The 21,483-nt window shown below is 47.5% G+C and overlaps 1 protein-coding gene across 3 annotated transcripts in view; it reads left to right on the plus strand.

Annotated features, from left to right (window-relative positions):
* Positions 1–20,248, plus strand: part of KMT5A (lysine methyltransferase 5A) — a 115,332-nt gene extending 95,084 nt beyond the window's left edge. For all 3 annotated transcript variants that reach the window (XM_069619671.1, XM_069619673.1, XM_069619672.1), the window contains exons 5-8: positions 568–676; positions 1,600–1,659; positions 12,212–12,402; positions 19,145–20,248. In XM_069619671.1, the coding sequence (XP_069475772.1) occupies positions 568–676; positions 1,600–1,659; positions 12,212–12,402; positions 19,145–19,355 (571 nt within the window). In that variant the 3' untranslated portion in view covers positions 19,356–20,248. The remainder of the gene's footprint in view (positions 1–567; positions 677–1,599; positions 1,660–12,211; positions 12,403–19,144) is intronic.
* Positions 20,249–21,483: the final 1,235 nt, after the last annotated feature.

A 21,483-nucleotide genomic window follows, 5' to 3' on the forward strand; every position in this document is an offset into this window, starting at 1 on the left:
TACATTGGCTCTGATCCTGTCCCTGCCAGTGGGAAATTCCAAGGGTATGGAGGAAGGTGGGCTTGGAGTACCGTAGCCTTTACCTGGTCTGCTCCAAACCCCCTATCTGTCCTTGAATGTAGGCTGTAGAGCCTTAGTTCGCTAACTGTTTTTGTGTCGTTCTGATGACTTTGCCTGTCATGTTGCTTGTATCAGAAGGTAGGCATGCCACAGTCCTATCTACTTATCTGGAAAGATAAACGGCAGAGGGACACTCTGTGGGCCTCTTCTCCCCTGCCCACTCTCCTCCACTACCTTCAGGAATTCTAGTTGAGGAGATTGACTACAAGCTAAATGGATAATCTGTGCTTTGGGTACTAGAGACAAATGGTGCCTGGTTCACACTGCTGCTAAAAACAGTTTTTTTTTTTTTGTGCACTTTTTCCAAGATTGTATTGTCTGCTTTAAAGGGATAAGGCTACAGTGAAAACCTGTTGTACCAGACATGACCTATATTGCTGAAGTCTTATTCCTTTTTGTTTATTTTCACTCAGACTAGTCTCCTTTTTTATTTTTTCTTACCTCTAGACTTCCCCTCTCATCCTCCAGAATTCAAGGAAGGCATTCCCAGAATCGAAAGGTTACAGATTACTTCCCTGTCCGAAGAAGTGGTAGGAAGAGCAAAGCAGAGCTACAGGTATATCGCCCACTCGGGCAATGGAATGTTATTTATTTTTATTTAAATGTATTTGCTCCCCTGTATTTGCCTTACATGTGACGGAAAGATAACAAAGATCCATATCCACAACTAGGTGCCTTCTGTTGCACTTTTGTCTGGTTTGGACTTGCTGGTAACACACAGGAACTGTTATGAGCAGGCAGTGACCCTCTTTGTTTCCTAACACACTTCCCTCCAACAGCTAACCATGTGTGTTTGGCAGAGCAACAGGCTGGGCGACTTTCCATGAGATGTAGGGGATGGAAGGGCGGCGTAGTGGAACCAGTCTGGCTGAGGAGAGCGCTTAAGGTGCCTGGACTTGCATGTGGTCTTTCAACCATCCATTTATGCCTTCCCTTTGCAGACCCAAAACATGCAGAGGTAGACTGTCAGTAAATCACACTGATTAAGGAAACACTGTGCTGGCAGGAGATAGCTGAAGACAACAGCATGACTCTGCAATGGCTAAGCATAGGTGGAAGCAATCTTTGGCTGGAATAGCATCAGGCCAAGATACCAAAGATCAATGTTTTTGTGAAGCAAAGCATGTGGATAGAACTAGACTTTCTAAGCAGTTTCATACACTGGGTGGGGGGGCTTCTCTTCTCACTGATGGCTGGCCTCATGCAATGAGAACATCTACAGTGTTCATCCCTGTGTACCTAAAGATAGCCAGCACTAAGACCTGGGCAGCCTGTGGTCTCGAACACCTGCCCTGGTTCAATACCTTGTACCCTAGCTATGTAATTGGCCCTGTTCTGACTGGCGAGTTGTGCCTGTTGAAAAAGTATGCCTTAACCAATTTATTTTGCAGTGTGACTTTTTAAAATTCTATTTCAAAGAAATGTGGAATATGACCGGTTAGCCATTTTGTAGGGTTATTTTTATTTTTTGTTTTTCAGTCGGAAGAAAAGCTGAGAATAGATGAACTAATTAAAAGTGGGAAAGAAGAAGGCATGAAGGTAAGCTGACATTTCTTTTTCATAAGAAGAGTTGAATTGTTTGCTGCCTTCCACCTCTTGTCATTTGGCAGAGATGGCTGCTTTAGCAAAGTCTCACCAAGTCAGACTCCTGTCTGTTATTACACCCAAGTATTTGAGTGAGCTTACCTTCTGGCTGCAATTTAATAGGTTTAAATGGAATTGTGGTGAAAAGATTCTTTGTCGGCTAGTGAATAAGGAGCTGGCTGATCTAGTGTGAGGGACTGAGGACACTTGCAGGCATTTACCACACCCCAATTATTTTTAGTTTATTTTTTGATTTCTAAAACCCTACCCACTCGGGGGGTGGGGAGGGTGGTAATAAGCAAAGGTTTTTACTGCACCTGATTGCTTTTCAAGTTGAAAGAACACTAAACCTCCCTCTTAATTTTTTTTTAGAAAATATTAATCTTGCATTTGCAGCACTGTCTTGCGATTCCCTAACTGGCTTTGAAGTAGTTGAGTCCTGACTATGTCGGGCAGAGAGGAAAGTAAAGGGTAATGCTGGCAGATGATTAAGGAAGGGTGAATGCACAAGGCAGAGCAAGTATTGGTGGTGGAAGGATGGTGTTATATATGGAGGTTTGGAGCAAGGGTGCAGCTTAACCTTGCGCCCCCCCCCCCAATTTGTGGTACTTGCAGTGGGGGAGAGCGGTGCGAAAATCACAGGACATCTCTAATGAAAAAACTGCTACAGTGATGGAGATTAGGGACCTAATCTTTGAAGTGTTTTGGTTTTATGATATGACATATTATATAAATAATACCCAGAGAGTACCAAGCGTGGACCCGGGGATCAAACTTGTGTTGCTCCGTGTCGTCTTGCTTCCAAGGCAAGCACGTTGTCGCTGAGCTATCCTCCTGAGACAAACGTAAATAGAGTCCCAAACAAGTTGTGGATGTCTAACACTTTGTGGGGTGCTTAATTTTTATATGCACCTTTCATGCTAGAATTGGGGATGTGTGCCACAAACAATATTGAATAGGAATATTGTTTCTCCAGCATGGGGTCTGGCATGGATTCACATGCTCATGAATATTCCCCATTGTCAGGCTGGGAATCCTCTGTAAAGGAAAAGTTTCACTTTAGTTTATAAACTCTTTCTCCTGTAAACCAATCACTAAGGTTTGGGTCCTACTGCCCCAGCCAATGACTGCCCTCTCCCTAAGCCCCTCCTCTGGCAGCGATCTTCAGATTTTTACCACACGTTCAAGTGTTGGGAGTGCTCGTGCTATATCTCTTGAGCTTTTACTGCGTTTAGCGATTTTGTTTTTTTGTCGTCAATCGAGCCTCAAGCTCCACCGATCTACCTTATGATTAATGGGGACCCGTGTTTGGATTCTTCAGCGCCCCCTCATGGGTGGATTTTTGTAGAGTTTCTTCTTGGAGGATTCCAGAAGCTTCTTCGAGGCCTACACTGTGTCATGGCGGCGGAGAAAGACTTGACGCCTCTCCAAGGTTTTCCCTGGCTGCAACCTACTCTTTTCGGACGATGGACATTCCCTGTGCCTCTACTGCCTGTGTTCGGACCAGACGCAAGCGCCTCAACGAGTGAAAGCAGGCCAAGGTCCCTGCTCTGAGTGAGTCCAGGCAGCATGCCTCCCCTGCCCAGATGAAGAATGTGGAGTGGTCTTCTAAGAACTTTGAGGGCCCCCCCTCCTGCGGGTGCCCAACATAAGCCTAAGTACTGAGAGTCCACTGCCTCCGGGAGCACGTTGCAACGGGCTCCTCGGCAGACGGGGGAATGCAGCACCTTCGACCACGAGCCAACACTGGGCAAGGATGTGCCGGTGGCCCCACCTGCAGCGCCAGGGGCAATCGGCGAAACCACCATCCAAGAGCAGGAGAGGTCACTAAACCACACACCACCCCCCCCCCCTCCCCCACCCCACCCCACCCCATCCCTCCCCACCCCTGCCGAGGGCTGACAATGAACCGGACACGACTGGCACTAGAGGAATCTCCCGTCTGTGCCGGCCAGATCGTCACCGGCAGACGAGATTGGCTCGTTCCATGCCATGATCTCCAGAGCCTCAGCTGGTCCTGCAGGAGAAGAGGGTTTCTTTTACCAGCGGCGGGAGGCGAAGAGGCAGACCATGATGTGGAGTCCATCATTGGATGACATTTGGGATTAGGGGTTGTCCATGAAGAACCCTTCGACTGCTCTGGCGAAGAGTGATCGCTACGAGATGAAATGCAGAGTGGCAGACTCTGCCCCCATGTGTTTACGGTCCCAGCTGTCTCCAGACTGGTTTCAGCAGCGGCCGAGACCTCGGCGGCCTCCCCATCCTACCACCACCCCCACTTGGATGGTGAGGGGAAGATGTTGGGTGCCATGGGGCGGAGAGTGACCATCCAGGCCGTTAACTCACTCGCCAGCGTGGCGAGTTGCGACAGGGAACTTTACTTCAAGCTGGCCCCCCTCCTGGATTTCCTGCCCGACGACAAGAGGGATAAAGCATTGGAGATTCTACAGGAGGGCGAGGTGGCTTCGGACCATGCCATTACAGTGGCCACAGACATTGCTGATACAGGATTCCGCCAAATGGGCAACAGCGTATGACTTCGTTGGCGAGGCTGGCTGAGGGCCACTAATTTCCACCAGGATGTTCAGTTGAGGGTGTTGGACATGCCCGTCGGGGAAAATTTGTTTGGAAAGACTCTGGATGAGTCAACAGCCATCCTTTTGGACTTCTCGAGGGGAAATCCCAAAGTTCCTCTAAAGGATAAGGAGGAGGTGCCTTGTCCTACCGTCAGCCATCCTGCTTATTGGCCCAGGAGACCTACAGGGGCCGCGCCATGTCTGGAGGCAGACCTCATCAGTGCGTCGAAACAAGATTGAACTGGCCGTGGAGTCGGGCCCCCACCGTGCACCCCAGTGCGAGGCTGGCTGGTGAACTTCATCAGCATGTTGAAGACCATCTCCACCGACCGTTGGGTGAGAGAGTCCAGCACCCAACGGACACACCCTAGAGTTCCAACGGAAGTGTCCACGGATAACACCAGTGGCCTGTCAGGAAAACCACATCCCTCCGCTCCTCTCAACATAGCTTCTGCTGGAGGTAGAGGCCATCCAGCTCATCCCAAAGAGGCTGCGGGGCTCGAGTGTACTCTATTTCCTCGTCAGAAAGAAGACCGGCGTTTGGAGGCCCATTCTGGAACTCAGCTGTCTGAACAAATGCATCAAATCCCAAATGTTTCGGATTTTGACTCTTCAGCATATGCTAGGACAGCTGGAAGAGGGTGATTTCCTATCGTCGCTAGACTTGGAAGATGCCTATTTTCACATCCCCATACACAAGGGACACCGGAAGTACCTATGGTTCGTGGTTCAAGGACATTACCAGTTCAAGGCCTTTCCCTTCGGTTTGAAGTCTGCACCACAAGTGTTCACTAAGCGCCTGGCCCCGGTGGCGGTATATCTGCGCCTACAAGGGATACACTTGTACCTGGACGACTGGCTCATCCGGGCGAACGCAAACCTCGCCATCGACCACACGACTAAGACAGTCCAACTCCTGACGGACCTGGGGTTCTCGATAAACTTTGCAAAGTCCTGCTTGACTCATCGCAGGACGCACTGTTTCTGGGAGCCGAACTAAACAGTGTTGTTCCCTGCGTCTGTTGGAGGAGAGGATTGCGACCATCTTGAGCAAGATACAACGGCTGTTGGCCCTGAAGGACACAAGCGTGAGGTCCTTCAAGTCCCTACTCGGCATGATGTCATGCATATACCTCATTTGGCTGTGCAGGCTACGGATGCATCTGCTGCAGGTTTTCCTTGACACCCGTTGGATACAAGTGGCAAGGAGCTTCGAGGACCGGATCCCAATCGGTTTCTGTCGAGTGATCTAGTGGTGAGGAGTGCGCGCGCATCTGTCCAGACAAGAATTTCCAGACCCCACCTCATTGGGAGACGGTCACGACAGACGCCTCCCTGAAAGGATGGGGAGCACACTCCAGAAGTCTTTGTGCAAGAGGCCTGTGGCTACTGGAGAAGTCACTGCACATAGTGTTGGAACTGCGGGCAGTGTTTTGGTCCCTCAAGTCCTTCCGTCACTTAAGGGCAAAGTGGTACGGGTCTTCACGGATAACACCCGCACGAAGTTCTACATTCGGAAGCAGGGCCATCAAGATTACCGGCAGTCTCCTAAGAGGCACAGGACCTTTTGGCACTGAGCCGTAGCCCAGGGGTTGTTCCTCATCTCGTTTCATCTAGCAGGAGTGAAGAACACAATCGCCGTCTCTCAGCAGAGAGCTATGCAGTTGCCATGAGTAGGAACTTCAGCAGGACCAAGTGGATCACCTGTTTGGCAGATTGGGCATTCCCCAGATTGATCTGTTTTGTGACGAACACGAAGTGCTGGAGGTTCGCCAGCAGGTTTCCCTGGTGACGTCTGGACTCCTGCACTGCGTGGGATTGTTGACGAAAGCAAACCAAATGGAGTCACTTCAGTTCCAGTAGCTGTAGATTCAAGAACACAAGCTTGTCTCTCTCTCCCTGGTTAATCCTAACCAGCCTTGAGAATGGTATCCAGGTGTTTTATGTGTTGATTGGTCCCACCAACTCAAGAAGAAAACCATCCTTGAAGGAGCTTCTGTCAAATGGAGTTTGGCAATTCGGACCTGCAGCAGGGCTTCACCGGGCAAACCAACGGTCCAGCCGTCCTCTTGTAGCTCGTCTTCTTTTTTTTTTTTTTTTTGCGTTTCAGTGGTCGAATCTGCTTTCCAGTCCAAGAGACTCGCCTTTTTTTAAACAGTTTTCTCCCTTTCATTCCAGCCTAGCTGTCACTCAACCAGCAGGATGGGGGCCGGCAGTCAGGCCAATCACGCCAGAGTGCATTTGGGTCTCTTAGGAGACTAAGCACAGGAAGTTTTGGGCACCTCCCTCACTTCCCACCCCAGAAACTCTGGTGCCAGAGATGGTTTTCAGTCCTGAAGCCCGCCAAAGGGACCGAACCTGGTTTGGCACGCGGAGAAACACTAGGACCTTTCCAAAAAGAAACAGCGAGATGGGGACCTGCTTTAAACAAAGGGGCCTAAGGCACCATCTTGAAAAACATGGCCCCTGTGATTTCCAGCTACCGGTGTTCAGTCAGGAAAAATCAGGGTAGTTTGTTGCAAAACCACTGCCACCAGCCTCTTCGATAGGAAAGGGTAACGTTTGACTGCTACACGAGTATTTAGACACAGGATATTATGTAACCCCTCCATTGTAAAATGGTGTTGCTGGGTCTAGGAATTTGGAAAGACTAGTGAAGTCCATTTCACTTTACATTCTCTGGGAAACAGTAGTTTATCCCAGAGTAGGTATTTAAACCTTTGGGATGTCTAAAAGGCATCCCTGTCACTGCATGGAGGGTGCTGTGTAACACACATGAAAAGATGCCGCCTATAGAGTTATCTAAAACTCCATAATCAAAAAATACAAATCAAAATACAGGAGTGGGGTGGGGGGAGGCGCTCACTCTTTCCAGGTAAAAGAAATCGGTCCTAAAAATATAGCAAAGTTGCTGGGGGTCTCTAAGATGAAGGGAATTGGCACATGTATGAGAATTCTCCCTAACTGAGGCACACAGGCTCAGCAGACTGGGAGCGGACGACGAGTGGCAGTTGAATGACCTAGTACTGCAGAAGATCTTCTACAAATGGTGACAGCCCCAGGTGGTCCTCTTTGCCTCCTGGGACAACAGGAAGTGCCAACTGTTCGTCTCCTGGCAGGGTCAGACCCGGGCTCTCTGGGTGATGCATTCCAGATTTTGGTGCGACGGAATCGCATACTCATTCCACCCACACCACTGATACACAGGGTGATATGCATGATCAAGTAATCTCGCCACCTCTGCATCATTCTAATGGCAGTGGTGGCCAGCCAGGCCATGGCTCTCGGAGCTGCTCAGCCTCTGAGGCCTCCCATTCGCCTTCCAATGGGCCCAGCACATCTTCCGGCATATGGGGGCGGGGCACGCGGGGGGGGGGGGGGGGCGGGGGTCATCCACCACCGCTCCACAGAAACTTGCCTTCATAGCGTGGTTCCTGAACAGATCACGCTAGGTCACCTCGGCCTTTCCTAGGCTAATCTAGAGATCATACAGGGCACCAGGAGCAAGTTTACCAGTGCACAGTATATAAGCTAGTGGACCAGGTTCGAACACTGGGTAGACTCTAAGGGTATCATTCCCCCCTGGCATGTACCCTGGATGATGTTCTCTCCTTCTTGGCGCACCTTGCCCATTCAGGCATACAGGTACATCTGCTGCACCTACTTGGCAGCCATTGGGGGCTTACAGAAACTCGTGGAGGAGAGTTTTCCTCTTCCAAATCGACTCTCAAGAGGCCGCACCCTTTGTGGGACCTCAATATAGTTCTGGGTGCCCCGGTGCACAAACCATTTGAACCAATAGCGCCCGCAGACATCAGGCTGGTCACCATCAAGACGGCCTTGCTAGTCGCCCTCCCCTCGCAGAATCAGCAAAATCTAGGTGCTAGTTGCCTTGGAGCCATGGACTTTCACAGGGCTAAAGTAGTCATGCAGACACAGCATTCCTACCTAAGGTGCCTTCCGCATTCCATCTGAATGAAGAAATTGTGCTGCCCACGTTTTTACTGAGCTCCAAGACAAGGGACAAAGTTCTGCACTGTCGGGCGTGCCCTGTAATTCTACTTGGACAGGACCAAGGGCTTCCGCAAGTCAAATGCACTTTGTCACCTTCGGTGGATCAAGACCGGGGTATCGGGCCTCCATAGCCCGTTGGATGGACTTGACCATCAAAGAATCTTACGAGGGACAGCATAAGCCACTGCTGGCCAACATGCACGCCCACAGTCGGAGCCAAGGCAACAGCCATCACTTTCCAGCGGCATGTCCCCTGGCAGGTTACAAGCGGGGCGGCCACATGTGCCACTCCTTCGGCTTTCTGCAAGCATTACTGTTTGGATGCTGGCTCTAGAGCAGACGCGTCCTTCAGACAGGTGGTTCTAAGTAAGCTGTTTGCTTAAGGAGGGTCTCCTCTCCACCCTGGTGCTACACTCGGTTGTAATCGCCCATGCAGTATGGAGGTAAGGGGCCGAAACATGAGTAATAAGTTACTCACCGTAGTGACTGACGTACTTAGTCATTAGTCCCCTTTCCTCCATACATTCCTCCCCCCACCTAATAAAAACGGTGTCATAAGGCAATGATAATCTATTGTCGGTGTGTCTATGGGGCCTGAGGTGTGGCACTGGAGGGTGGAGTCAGGGCAGCGCATGCTGCCAGGGCTGCACCCCCACGCACCTCTAAATTTAAAGGGGAAGATTTTTTTTTTTCTGGTGAAAAAGGTGGTCTCCCATCCCTTGGAAGGGACACCCATGCAGTATGGAGGAAAGGGGATTAAATAAGTTAGTTACCATTACTGCCCCAAGTCATCCAGTGCAGGCTGAACTCGTCGCACCAGTGTGGCTGAGGCAGATCTGGTACCAGGACCTTCTCAGCATGACAGTATTCCCTCCAGTCAAGTTACCAGTGGTCACGGAGCTGTTCGCCACGGAAGGAGGTGCAATCCTACATTACAACCCAGGATTGCTTAACCTGACGGCCTGGCTACTACAGTGCTAGAGTTAAGTGGTTACGAGCTGCCGAAGGAATGCAGGAAGGGCCTTGCCAGGGCATCATCTGATACAAATGGAAGCATTTTGCGACTTGGTGTCGGTCGCAGAAGATTAATCCGCTGAGGGTCACGGCCCCCCAAGTTCTTCCGTACTGGTCATTGGCTAAATTGGGGGCTGGTGCACGCCTCCAAGGTGCCTCTTGTGGCTGTCCCCTGCTACACCTGATCTCCAGGACGGGCTTCCCTTTGGTCGCATGGTCTTGCCCAGGAGTTAACCAAGGGACTGTTCCATTTGTGCCTGCCAGTGAAGGCTCTGGGCTCGTGTGGGAACTCAACACTTTATGGACTAGGCTCATGGAGTCTCCATTCAGGCCTATGCATCAAGCTTGGCTCAAGTTTGTCTTGGAAGACAGCTTTTCTCATGGCCATCACCTCTGCCAGAAGAGTAGGTGAGATCCAGGCCTTGTCCTGCAAGCAGCCTTTAACTTTCCACGAGACAAGGGTGGTGCTACTGACACACCCCTCCTTCATGCCCAAGTCATTTCATCTCAACGAACCCTTGGTGTTGCCTGTGTTCGCCTTCGTCTGAGAGGATTTTGCACTTGCTTGATGTGGCTCGAGCACTAAAGTTTTATGTTGCCTGCACAAAAGTTTCCGGGGAACTTCTCAGCTTTTTGTGAGCATTGGACCTCTGAACCATGTGAAGGCCCTGTCCAAGGCTTCCATTTCCAGGTGGCTCTGGCTGCATCACTCATTGTCAACTGTTGGCAAACCGACTGCTGCCTGGCTGTCGGAGCCCATTCTACCTGAGTGATTGCTACAACAGCATTACCGTCTGGTGTGCCCCTACTGGACAGTTGCAGGGCCGCACACCTTCATGAAATTCTACTGCGTCGATGGGTCTTCCATGCAAGAGACCAGCATCGGCCAAGCAGTGCTGCGCAACCTGGTTTGCTTGAAGGTGAGCCTGGCGAGGAAGAAGCTCCTGTTGAGCCTTGCCACCTCCCGTGGTTGTGCATGTGTACTGCTATGCGTTCTTTATTCATGAGCTTGTTAATCCATACCGGACCTCCTGCTGGAGAAGGAACAAGTTACTTACCTATAACTGTTATTCTCCAGCATGAGTCTTGCATGGAATCAGATGCGAACTCGCCCTCCCATCCCTCTGTGGCTCTTCTTGGTCCCACTACCACTTTATATGCTTACCAAATTCGAAGATGGCTGTTGGAGGGCAGTCATTGGCCGGGGGCAGTATGACTAGAGCTCAGTGATTGGGTGTTAGGAGAAAACAGTTCAGAAATGATTTTTCTTCTTTTACTGAGGATTCCCAGCCAGACTGGGGATATGCATGGGCATGTGAGTCCATGCCAGACCCATGTTGGAGAACAGTTAAAGTTAAGTAACTTGTTCCTTGGCCTCAAGCCCAGGGACCGCATCTTTGGCTCTGGAATCCCCACACTGGCTCCCAGTGGTTGCAACGATCATGTTAAAGAACCTCTGCATTATCCACAAGGCCTTCTGGGCCGGCACCATCTCAAACATTCTCTTCCCAAGTACTTTCCTTTCAGAGCACTCCGTGAGTCTACCTCCAATTCTGTTCGGGTGAGCCTCTTCTCCAAGCAGAGACTGGTGGGGGAGGAGGGGTTTAGGGCTCTTTCCTCTGCAGGTGCCTCCCTCTGGAATGGCGCCTCTCAGCCTTGAGCTAGACCTCCTTAAGTTCCAAAAGCTCCTCAAGACCTTCCTTTTATCTTCCTTCTCTGTGCTTCTCCTAACCTTTCTCCACCTTCCTTCTCTACTATCCCTCTCCCCTGTTATTGACAGGCTGCCTGGTGCTCCTGAGTCGTATAGGACACTGCCGTCCCCTGTGCTCAGTCCCTAGCAATTGCTTTCTGTCCCTCCTGCACTGCCCCTGGCACTTCTTGGGCGTGTTCCCCCTTAGAGGCCCTGCCTTCCTGCACTTAACCCAGGGCACTGGTCCACTGGGTGCACGTCTCCCTCTTCCCCTCCCCTCCCCTCCCCTTCTTGTTTGTGCACTTGCACGGTAAAAATTATACTAGGCCTAGTCCCTGGTTGCGTCTTGAAACACTTGTGTATAGGTGCATTATAAGTAACCTATTTATCCACACCAAAAATGCCAGTCTTACTCTTGATCCCTTTCACCTATTACTTGGACATGGCTTTCTGTATGTTGGAGTGGTCCTTATGGCTTGGTGCTCCCCATGGCACCACTAATTGCCTTTTTTTTTTGCAAATCTATAATGTATGTGGTAGGTCTCATTATGAAATGTACACAACAGCAAGGGTGCTGTTGTGAGAAGTCTATTTCTGAGTTTTTTTTTTTTCCCCTCATTTTCTCAAGACTGAGTTGTATTGAAGTGGTGGTAGCTTGCCAAATACTGTAAACTATTTCTGGTGGTGGGAGGAATGCATGTCGGATTGCTCATTAGCAGTAGTAGACCTCTTGTTTGAGGTAATACTCTAGATGTTCAAAATTGGAGACCTGCATTAATCGAAAGTGAAGTCTGAATGCTTCACTTGTTAGCAAAAAATGGCTAACCTATTGGCACAAATACTGCTTGTGCCACCAAAAGAGAGCTTGCCTTCAATTTGCCACACGCCACTTGACAAACCTGCCCCAAATAGTTGTGATGTACTAACCCTGCAGTGGGTTCTGAATTTGCTTTCTTGGGTGGGGCAGTATTAATTTAATCCACCAGTCTTTCTGAAGCTGGCAGTCCTCCAGTCCAAGGCTAGTGCATCAGTACTGGCTTGTTAATGCACCATCCAGCAGTATGTATATCACAGCTAATGTTTTGCTTGGCTAAACCAACATTTGCCATATGCATTTGTGAAATTACCAAAATTCTAGCAATGTGGCATAGCTGTTACTTTTTTGTTTGTGGACATGCTTTGAAACGATCTATTTCCACCCCTTCTCAACCAGATTGATTTCATTGATGGCAAAGGTAGAGGAGTTTTTGCCACAAGAGACTTTAATCGAGGGGAATTTGTTGTGGAATATCATGGCGATCTCATTGAGGTTACAGATGCAAAGAAACGAGAAGCACTCTATGCACAGGACTCGTCTACAGGCTGCTACATGTACTATTTTCAATATCGAAGTAAAACCTACTGGTGAGTACCCCTGACCACTCCTCCCTATTTATTTTTAGTGTGATGGTTGCCTTCCTAAAAATACTTTATTTACTTTGTGGAATGTCTAATAGTTGGTGTATTTCCCTAGTTTGTTTTCCTTCTCAAGCATGGGCTGTGGCATGGATTCACATGCTCATGAATATTCCCAGTCAGGCTGGGAATCCTCTGTAAAAGAAAGTTTAACTTTCACTTATAAACTGTATTCCTCCAAACCAATCGCTGTCCTCTGGGTCATAGTGCCCCATCCAATGACAGTTCTCTGCCTAAGCCCCTCCTCTGGCAGCCATCGTCAGATTTTTACCGCATGCTTCAGTTTTGGGAGTTCTTGAGTTTCCTCTGCAAGCTACTTCTAGTGTTTCGTGGGAAATATTTGTATGTTTAATCCAAAAGAGCCCATGTACTCGTCTCCATCTGCTGACAGCGGGATCCGTTGTCCGTGAATTTCCACGCCCCTCAAGGGCGAAGATCGTCAAAGTTTCTGGTAGGCCATCGGGCCTACTTTGCGCCCTCTGACAATGATGGAGGAGAAGGAAGATCCCTCTTCAGGCCCTGTACCAAGTGCATGCTACAGACTGTTTGAAGACAAACGCTTGCAATGCCTGTCTGCGTCCAGACCACAAGGAAGGAGAATGCGAGATATGCCTTGGTTTCTCCATGAAGACCGCAAAGGATAGGCACAGTAGACTGGCAGCGTGGCTGCACGCCAAGGCCTCTGCCCCATGCTCTGAGCAGGATTGTTGGGCAAGATTGTATGTAGTACCCTGTGGGAGACTGCACCAGCCTTGTCCTCTTGGTAATAGTTAACGCAACCGTTGGTATAAGCATGTACTACACAAGTTAGTGGAATGACTGAGCAGCCAGGCTTATCTCGAGGGGTCGGTGTGAGCTGTAGGTTTATAACCAGCGACAAGTAGCCAAACACTTAAACTTGAGGTTTCTTGATTAAAAAATGTATTAAAGTCAGTTGAATAAGCCGCCTTTAGAAGGGACCAAATATATGTAACACAAATCTATATTTCAAAAATACTGTTTCTTTAAATTCAACACATTTGGGGTGGCACACGGATACTTCCTACACCCTGAGGTGACTTAAACGTGAACACTGATATATCACTGGCACATTTAGAGCAATACTGTTTGCTGTCAAAAGGAAAAGATGAGCGAATATAACACTGGTTCTCAACTGAGAGCTAGCAAGGCTACACGAGGTAAGCACCTCTTAGTTTTACATTCCCTTAGGTCAGAAGAAATTGGTTCCAGCTGAATTCTGTTCCAGTTCTGTTGTTCCTGGGCCACAGTTGTGGGGATGACGGAGGACGTCTGTGGACTCCTGCACTATGAATTGAAGGTCGGCGGCAGCAATGGGCAAACTTCAGATCAGCAGCACTTCACGGTTTCAACTTCTCGCAATAGCCCCACCGTGGTTCTTGGATGCCTTACTTTCCTCACATCTGGGGTCCAGAACTCTGTTGTGGCTCAGGCTTGGTCAGTCCTGCTTCATGGAAGCCTGGAGGTTCTTCCTGGAGCTCTCGTCTGACTTGAAGACAACACTCTCGATTCTGGTTTTCCTCTACCTGACAATACTTTCTTGCCGCAGCAATGGAAGTACAGCCAGCTCCGAGAGGATTTCCAGATGAGCTTCACCGGGCAAGCCAACAGCCAGGAGTTGCAGCAAGCGTTGCTTCCAAGTTATTCTTTGGATTCCTTCCAGTGGTCGACTCTGCCTTCCAAGCAAAAAGCTTATCCTTTTTATGCAGGTTTCTCCCATTCATTCGCAACCTAGCTGTCAATCTCACAGCAGGGTGGCTATCCTCCAAGAACGGACAGCTGGCCAGCCAATCACCTTTTGGGTGCATTCCTGTAACAAGGGGATTAGGCATAGGTTGTTTTGGGCACCTCCCTCGCTTCCTGTCCTGCCAGACAGGCTGGAGCCAGAGGTGGGTTTCACCAGTGAATCCTGCCAAAGACAAAACGGACAAAGGGACCAAACCTGGTTTTGGCACGCAGAGTAAGTCTCAAGAAGGACCTTTCCAACAAGAAATGGTGAAAAATGACTGGCCGTTTTGACAAAATGTGCACCCTTGCTGAAGAGTGGGGTCAGGTTCAGGAGGAGGTTCACTAGGATGCCTTGAAGGTGCATATCGGAGTGGTATTCATCTCTAAAGGAGCTGGGGTGAATTGCTGCAGGAGAGAACAGGCAGCGCTTATTGAACAGGATATTAAGGATAGGGAATACAGAGACTGGGTTGCGGAAGGCGTTTTGAGCTTTGCATGCAACAGCAAATTACCCTGATGGAGGCATCTAGGGTGAAGTCGCAATTTTAAAGGCGAAACAAATACTTTGAGGCAGGGAATAGGGCGGGGGATATATTGGCATGGCTACTAAAGCAGATGGTTGTCTCGGGCAGTATTGGGGGAATTGGGGATGATGCAGGTAACATGTTGGCCGATCTGAGTTACTAAAGGGTATTGATGCGGTCTTCAAGAAGCTATAAACATCAGAATCCCCTAAGAGGGATGCTATTGAAAGTTTCCTGAATCTGCTGAATTGCCAACATATCTTGCAGCCTGGCATAAGGACTTGAGGTATGAATCATCTTTGGAACAATGGGTGATCTGGATGGCGCTTAAGGAGGTGACTAGAAGGGTTCCATACGCAGAGCGTGGCTTCTGCTTTCTGGATAGGGGCAATCTTGTAGCAGATAGATTGACACATGGGGGTGGCAGTGGGGTGGGCCAAAATAATGGTCTGTGTTGGAGGGGCTGCAGGGCAGTTGATGTATATGAACATATGTTGGACATGCCCGAAGCGCTGGAGGTGCTAGGTTGAATTAACAGCATTACAGGGTCCACTTGCCTGAGAGCCAGGGCTGGCTCTATTGGGATTGCTGGAGGGCCGGCCTGCTTCTGAGGCGCCATGTGTTCATGGGGTACTTCAAACATTGTTCCAGTGGTGAGAACTAAAATAGCCTGCTTTTAGACATCTGCTAGACCCCTGAGCGAAGATTGGAGGGTACGCATCCAGGCATTGGTGGGTGCAGAGAAAGTGATGTTCTATATGGAGAACCACCCTCAATCTTTCTAACAGAAGTGAGGCCATTTATTGACTTGCACGCAAACCCACAGTAGACTTTACCTGTTCTACTCGTGGCGGGTTATAGGCCTGTGGGAAAGCCCGTTGGACCAGGAGCATCTGAGATGTTAGTATGGCAGACCTCTTACCCTCCCTCCCTCCCCAATCCCCCCCGACCCCCAGGGGGTGGTATCCTAACTGGTTGAGACCGCAGCATTTGTTTAAGTTTAGTTGTAGTGCATCAGGGTTGGGACGGTAAGGGGGGTGGGGGGGTGCTTGTTGGGATTGATTGTTTTTATTTTGTGTTGGTCCAGGCTATGCATATGCTTTCTGTCACTGGACGTTTTACAGTGGCTGAATTACAAACTGACGTGGATTGTGTTGTAAGTCACAAATGCTAATGTTTTGAAACAGAAAATAAATCATTAAGCTTCGCACAATTCCAAAAAGCTATACCTAGACTTGGAGTAATTTTCTGCAACCAATATATGCAATTTAAGATTACACATGTAGTCCTTGTTTAAGAAGTCAACTAGCCCCTGCCCTATATTGCACCCAAGTCCTGTAGCATCATATGAAGTGCGAATAGACTTTTTGTTTCACCAGCTCTAAGACTAGCCCCCACGACCACAGCCTTTTATATTTCAAATCTTACCAAGTAACTTTGACAAGATTTGAAGCATTTTTCTAACAAAACTGCAATGCCATTGCAACTGTGCGATTAATTAAAAATAGACTATAAAAAAAACTCCACCTAGTCAGCTTGTCTGTAGGGGAGAATTTTCAGTTTCTGTGCCAATTCCCTTGTGCTGGATTCTGGACTTTCCAATCTCCTAAGTGAGTTGAACCTTTTACCACACATTTATTTTTCTCTGACTGAAATTTTTATTTCTACTGGCAAACTCTGTTTAATACAGGCATCTTTTTTTCCTTGGTGACACCGCCACCCTCTAGTGTCACCGAAGAGTCTCTTGGACTTTAGGTTTAAATATTTCTTGAAAAAAACGACAGTTCCCAAAAATAGTAAGATTTATCTTGCTTTCCTTTTGTGGGTCCAGTACACACCACCTATTGTGGGGTTACTTTGTAACTCCTCCCACTCCATGTCATGTAACTAACCTAAATAGCTGGTTGCAGTAATTTCTTTTCACTACCTTTTTTGTGCAGGTTACTAGCAGGCTAATTTCTAGCCTCTAGTCCTTATTCATTTTGGGCCATCCCCAGACGTCTTGCTACTTTACCGGGCTGCAGAACACCAATACCCAGGGTACCTGGACCATTATCGAGTGCATCGTCTTCTGAAGATCTAATTCGGCTCAAACCTTGCAGGCATCCGTGTGGACCTCCAGAGGCAGGAATAATTTACCAAAATTCCCCCTCACCAGAGTTTAGGACAGAGTAATTAAATTAATCCAACCAGAGCTATATTAGTTTAGTGCTGAAAAAAGGGTGCCAAAACCACAAAGCTGCTGAAGGAGCTTGATCCATTGCTGCCGATCCCTTCTCATGAGTGTTGCCGCAGAACCTGCCACAGGCCCCCCACTTTTGTCCCCAGGACCAAGGAGCAGGAATGTGGGTCTGCAAAGTTGCACCTCGAAGGAAGCCAGCTTCAATTTCAAGGTACTGTGGGGCTTGGGTTGTAATTGCTGTGTACATTGTCATTGCTTCCTTGCTTGGGAAGTGCTGTGTTCCTTCATTGTGAGTTAGCCTCAGCTCCTCTATGCAGGCCTAACAGCCTGTGGGTTATCAGGAAGGCTTCCCTAGAGCTTGTGTTTTTTTCATGAACCACTGACTGGTTAACTAACTTTTCCTCTGAAGATCTTCAGAACCAGAACTGTCCATTTGACTTCAGCTGTCCTGGTTTCCCAAAGGTCCATCTTGCTGCTAGCAATGCTGGTTCCTCCATAGGCTTTAATTGTGTACACTGTTGGAGTTAGGAAAGAGACTGCCTATATCCATTAGGGTGGGTGTGCTTGTTAACGGTTGCTAGCTATGTTCTGTCTAACCTTAAACTTTCCCCTCTTCTAAATTTTGCAAATTTGATGACTAGGTGCTGTTACTGACCCTAACTGTCACTCAATGTGCTGCATATGTAAAGAATAGAAAGTTACTCACCTGCATTAATGTTCCCTTTTATAATTGGATTCCATTTGAATGCTATTGTTGCTGTATGGAATAAGTGAGTTTTCTTGGGTCTGTGTACTGATGTCCTTGTACTGCTCTACAGCTCGTGTAACTCCCTCCGATGAGCCTGTCTGCTCAGCCACTCTCCTATACTGTGTAGTACAGGCCTATATTAAGAGTTCCGTCCCTGATACCAAGATGTCTTAGACGTCCCACAACTTTTGTACTTAAGAAAAATTTACCTAATGGTCTACATTAATATTAAGTAAAGTCGTGCAGGCTATAAGATGTTAAGGCCCCCCCCACATATATCCCGCGACCTGACCGCCCGATGGTCTGGTTTTGCACAGATCAGTGGTGTACTTTGGAGTATGACTTCAGCTTGGTATAGTCCAGTTACTGGCCCATTCTTCCTGCTTGCTGCAATGGAAATCCCATGGAGATAATGTTATTGGCCACCCACAGACCAAGGTAATTGTAATGTTTAATGTGGGCTAGTTTATCTTTCGTCGTAAACCTTGCTGGCATTTTTGAATTATAGAACATTTGTATATTCTATGCAAGATTGTGTTCATTTAAATGACTGTTGCTGCTGATACCCCTGCCCTCATTCCCCCTCCCAAAAAAGGTGTGCATGGAATGAGGGCAAATCCTGAATATTATTCATGTTGTAATTTAATCGTGCCAAGGTTGCCCCTCTTCCTCTTTAAGGATTTGGGCAAGGCTGAGAGATGTAGATGACCCATGTTGGTCAAAGAACTGTTCATGTGAAAACAATGTAGTCGCAAGAATTGGAAGTGGTCCGGCCCTGACCCACAAACCGCGCCTGATCGCAAGGGCCCTTCACGCTATGGAGGACCCACCATTGCCGCCAAGTCAGTCTAAGGCCTGAGAACTATGCTTGCCGGGGAACGCAATGGGTGGAAGATGGGCACTCTGGGTTACATGACCTGAGATGCTACATGTAATGCTCTTGTATAATGTCTCCTGTGTGGATTTATAAATAAACACATTTAAAAAAAAAAATAATAATTTGGAAAAGTGGGGAAATACCATAAGGATACATGGAGCCGTACAGTTTGATCACCTCAATGTAGTCTGAACATAAATGGTAAAATGGTGCATTGCAGTGAAAGGCGTTAAATCCTACTATACGATTGTAGGAAAACGGTGTATGTATATATAATTTGGTGTGGGGTGTTGAGTGTTTAAGTGTGCCCTTGCTTCCATGAGAACCAAATTTGTGTGGGGGCGCGCAGCATGTGTTCAGCTATGGCTGGAGTAACTGATCACTGTTTTGGGCTATGCAAGTACATGTTACAGTACTTTATTGACTCTTTGAAGCTAACCACTTCACACGCTAAAGTCCAATTGTATTCTGTATCTGCAAAAGGAAAAGTTCCAGACCTCTGGATTTTAAAAAAACCCAACTATGATAGTAGTGACATTTTAATTCAGACTCTAATGAAATATGGACATATTTGCTTTGAAATCTAAATGATGTATTCTTCTGTCTTCTTTTAGTGTTGACGCCACACGAGAATCCAATAGACTCGGAAGATTGATCAATCACAGCAAAGCTGGCAACTGTCACACGAAACTTCATGACATAAACACTGTGCCTCATCTTATATTGATTGCCTCGAGGGATATTCAAGCCGGTGAAGAACTGTTGTACGATTACGGTGACCGGAGCAGGGCCTCCCTTGAAGCACATCCGTGGCTGAAAAAGTAGTTCAGCTTTTTTTTTTCTTTTTTTTTTCCCTGGACTGAACACTTGAAGAGTTGGCGTTGATGATTTTACCATTAACCCAGGAAACTGAGTGGTTTTAAATTTGCCTTTTTACTCTGTAACCATTAGAATTTAAAGTGGGTTACAACATGTTTCAGGGCAGGCAGTCTTAGATTACCAAAACTTTTTTATAGTGTTGAATTTTTGTACATTTTGTCGAAAGTCGGTGCTTCCAAAGCATGCAATGAAATATTATGCAGGTTTTTTTAGATGGTATACTTTACCTCGCATCAAACAATCTTGTTCGTTGAAGTTTACAGAATAATTGCGTTTTAATTCCTTCCTTGCTATTATTCTGGATCTTATTTGTTGAATTGCAAGATAACCTCAGTGACCTAATGGATGCTAAATGATCAAAGATCATGCATGTTAAGCCAAAATACCCAGAAAATATTTATATCCGGAAAGGATCCAACCAGTATATTGGATTACTGGGAGACTGGAGCCGACTTCAATGCCATGTCTAACTGGTAAGCGTTTTGAAGAATCTGATGGTTTTTATGTATCCTGTTTGATTGGGGGGGTGGGAAAAATATTCAGACCCTCGCCCCTACCAAAATGGATGTCCTTCTATGAGTACCTACTATCGCTTGTGTACTTCCGATTAAAGTGCAAAGCCCCCTCACCCCCAAGCTTGCACTGAACTATAAATTAAAAATATTTCCCCAATGTACTCTTTTAGAAAGTTACAATGTCCATCATGGCATTCCTGAATCGCAATGCATTCATTATGCCGTGTTTGGGAGGAAGATGGTGAGCTGCAATTCTTTTTAAGATGGGCTGTGGAGAGAGCACAATGTTGTCAAAACAGAATAAAATATTTATTAATGCAAAAATATGTAATGCAGAGGAGTCTTTCGTACATGAATGTCATTGAAGCAGTTTATGCAAAGGGTGTTTTCAAAGCAAACTAGTTGGAGGTTTGTGGTGATTGGCAGTGGTTAAATGCATGGGTTAGCAAGATGGCTGTCCTAAATGGGAAACCTTACTAAGTGGTATTTGAGACACTTGCCTCCAACTTTTACATTGCCTCTGCCAGGGATCATCCACTCACCTGCTGGTTAGGGCAGTATCAAGCTCGGACTAGCCTATAGGGCAATTGGCGCATGGCCAACACAATGCTGGTATGGGCCAATTTGAGGAATAACTTCACTATGCAGCTAGTAGTTTTGACCAGTGTTCAAGAAATATTCTTTAAAATGCACAATTTGCATCACATATTAGCAAACTTCCCCCTTTGGGTACTATTTTGACAGTGTCAAAAAAAGAATTGCCATTTGCAACTGTGGCCCATTGGTGCCAGACAGTTTTATAGCCCAGTCCGACCATGGGCAGTTCCTAACCAAAGCTGATGAAAAACACGAACAGAGCTAGTTTGGAATCACCTTAAAGTGCACCGCTTCAGAGACCCCCAAGCGCATTGTGCACTACGCCTACACTTGGGTAACTCGCCACCTTATTGCACCCCAGCACGGCCACTTTGACGGACTGTCACTTTATCCGCCATTGCACAAAGACATTAATTTAACACTGAAGAGCAAACGGGCTATGCATTTTTAAAACCTTTTTTTGAAAGTCGATGTGGTTCTGTGCAATGGTTTTCGCCGAAGAGTGACTACACAATGATTGTGTAATGTGCCCCGTCTTTACTAGAGGCTGTTCTCCTCAGGGTTTGTGCTCAACACAATATGGTGCCTTAATAGTAAGGGAGACTTCCTTTGCCTCTTTCCCATTTAAAACTGAGATGCAGGCCTCACTGCTGACAACGTGTTCATAAGAAAGGGCTTCATTAGTAATGGTTCCAATGGTGCAAGCCACCTTCTCTGTGCACACTGATTGTTCAACATATGTATGTGGGTCCCTTGGCGATTAGGCCAGGTATAGTGATTTAACCTACATGTTACAAATTTCAAGCACCAGCCAGGTTTGAGGTGCTTAAACGTCGTAAGGTCTGAAGGCAAGCGTCCCCAACCAGCACGATCCTCCCCGCAATGAGAGCCAATGAAGGACTCTCCCAAAATGGGAATGAGGCCAAGACAGAGTGCGGGTGAGCGTAAATGGGAGTTTATCA

This window comes from Ambystoma mexicanum, chromosome 10 (assembly GCF_040938575.1).
Source record: "Ambystoma mexicanum isolate Mex_15411 chromosome 10, UKY_AmexF1_1, whole genome shotgun sequence".
Taxonomy (NCBI): domain Eukaryota; kingdom Metazoa; phylum Chordata; class Amphibia; order Caudata; family Ambystomatidae; genus Ambystoma; species Ambystoma mexicanum.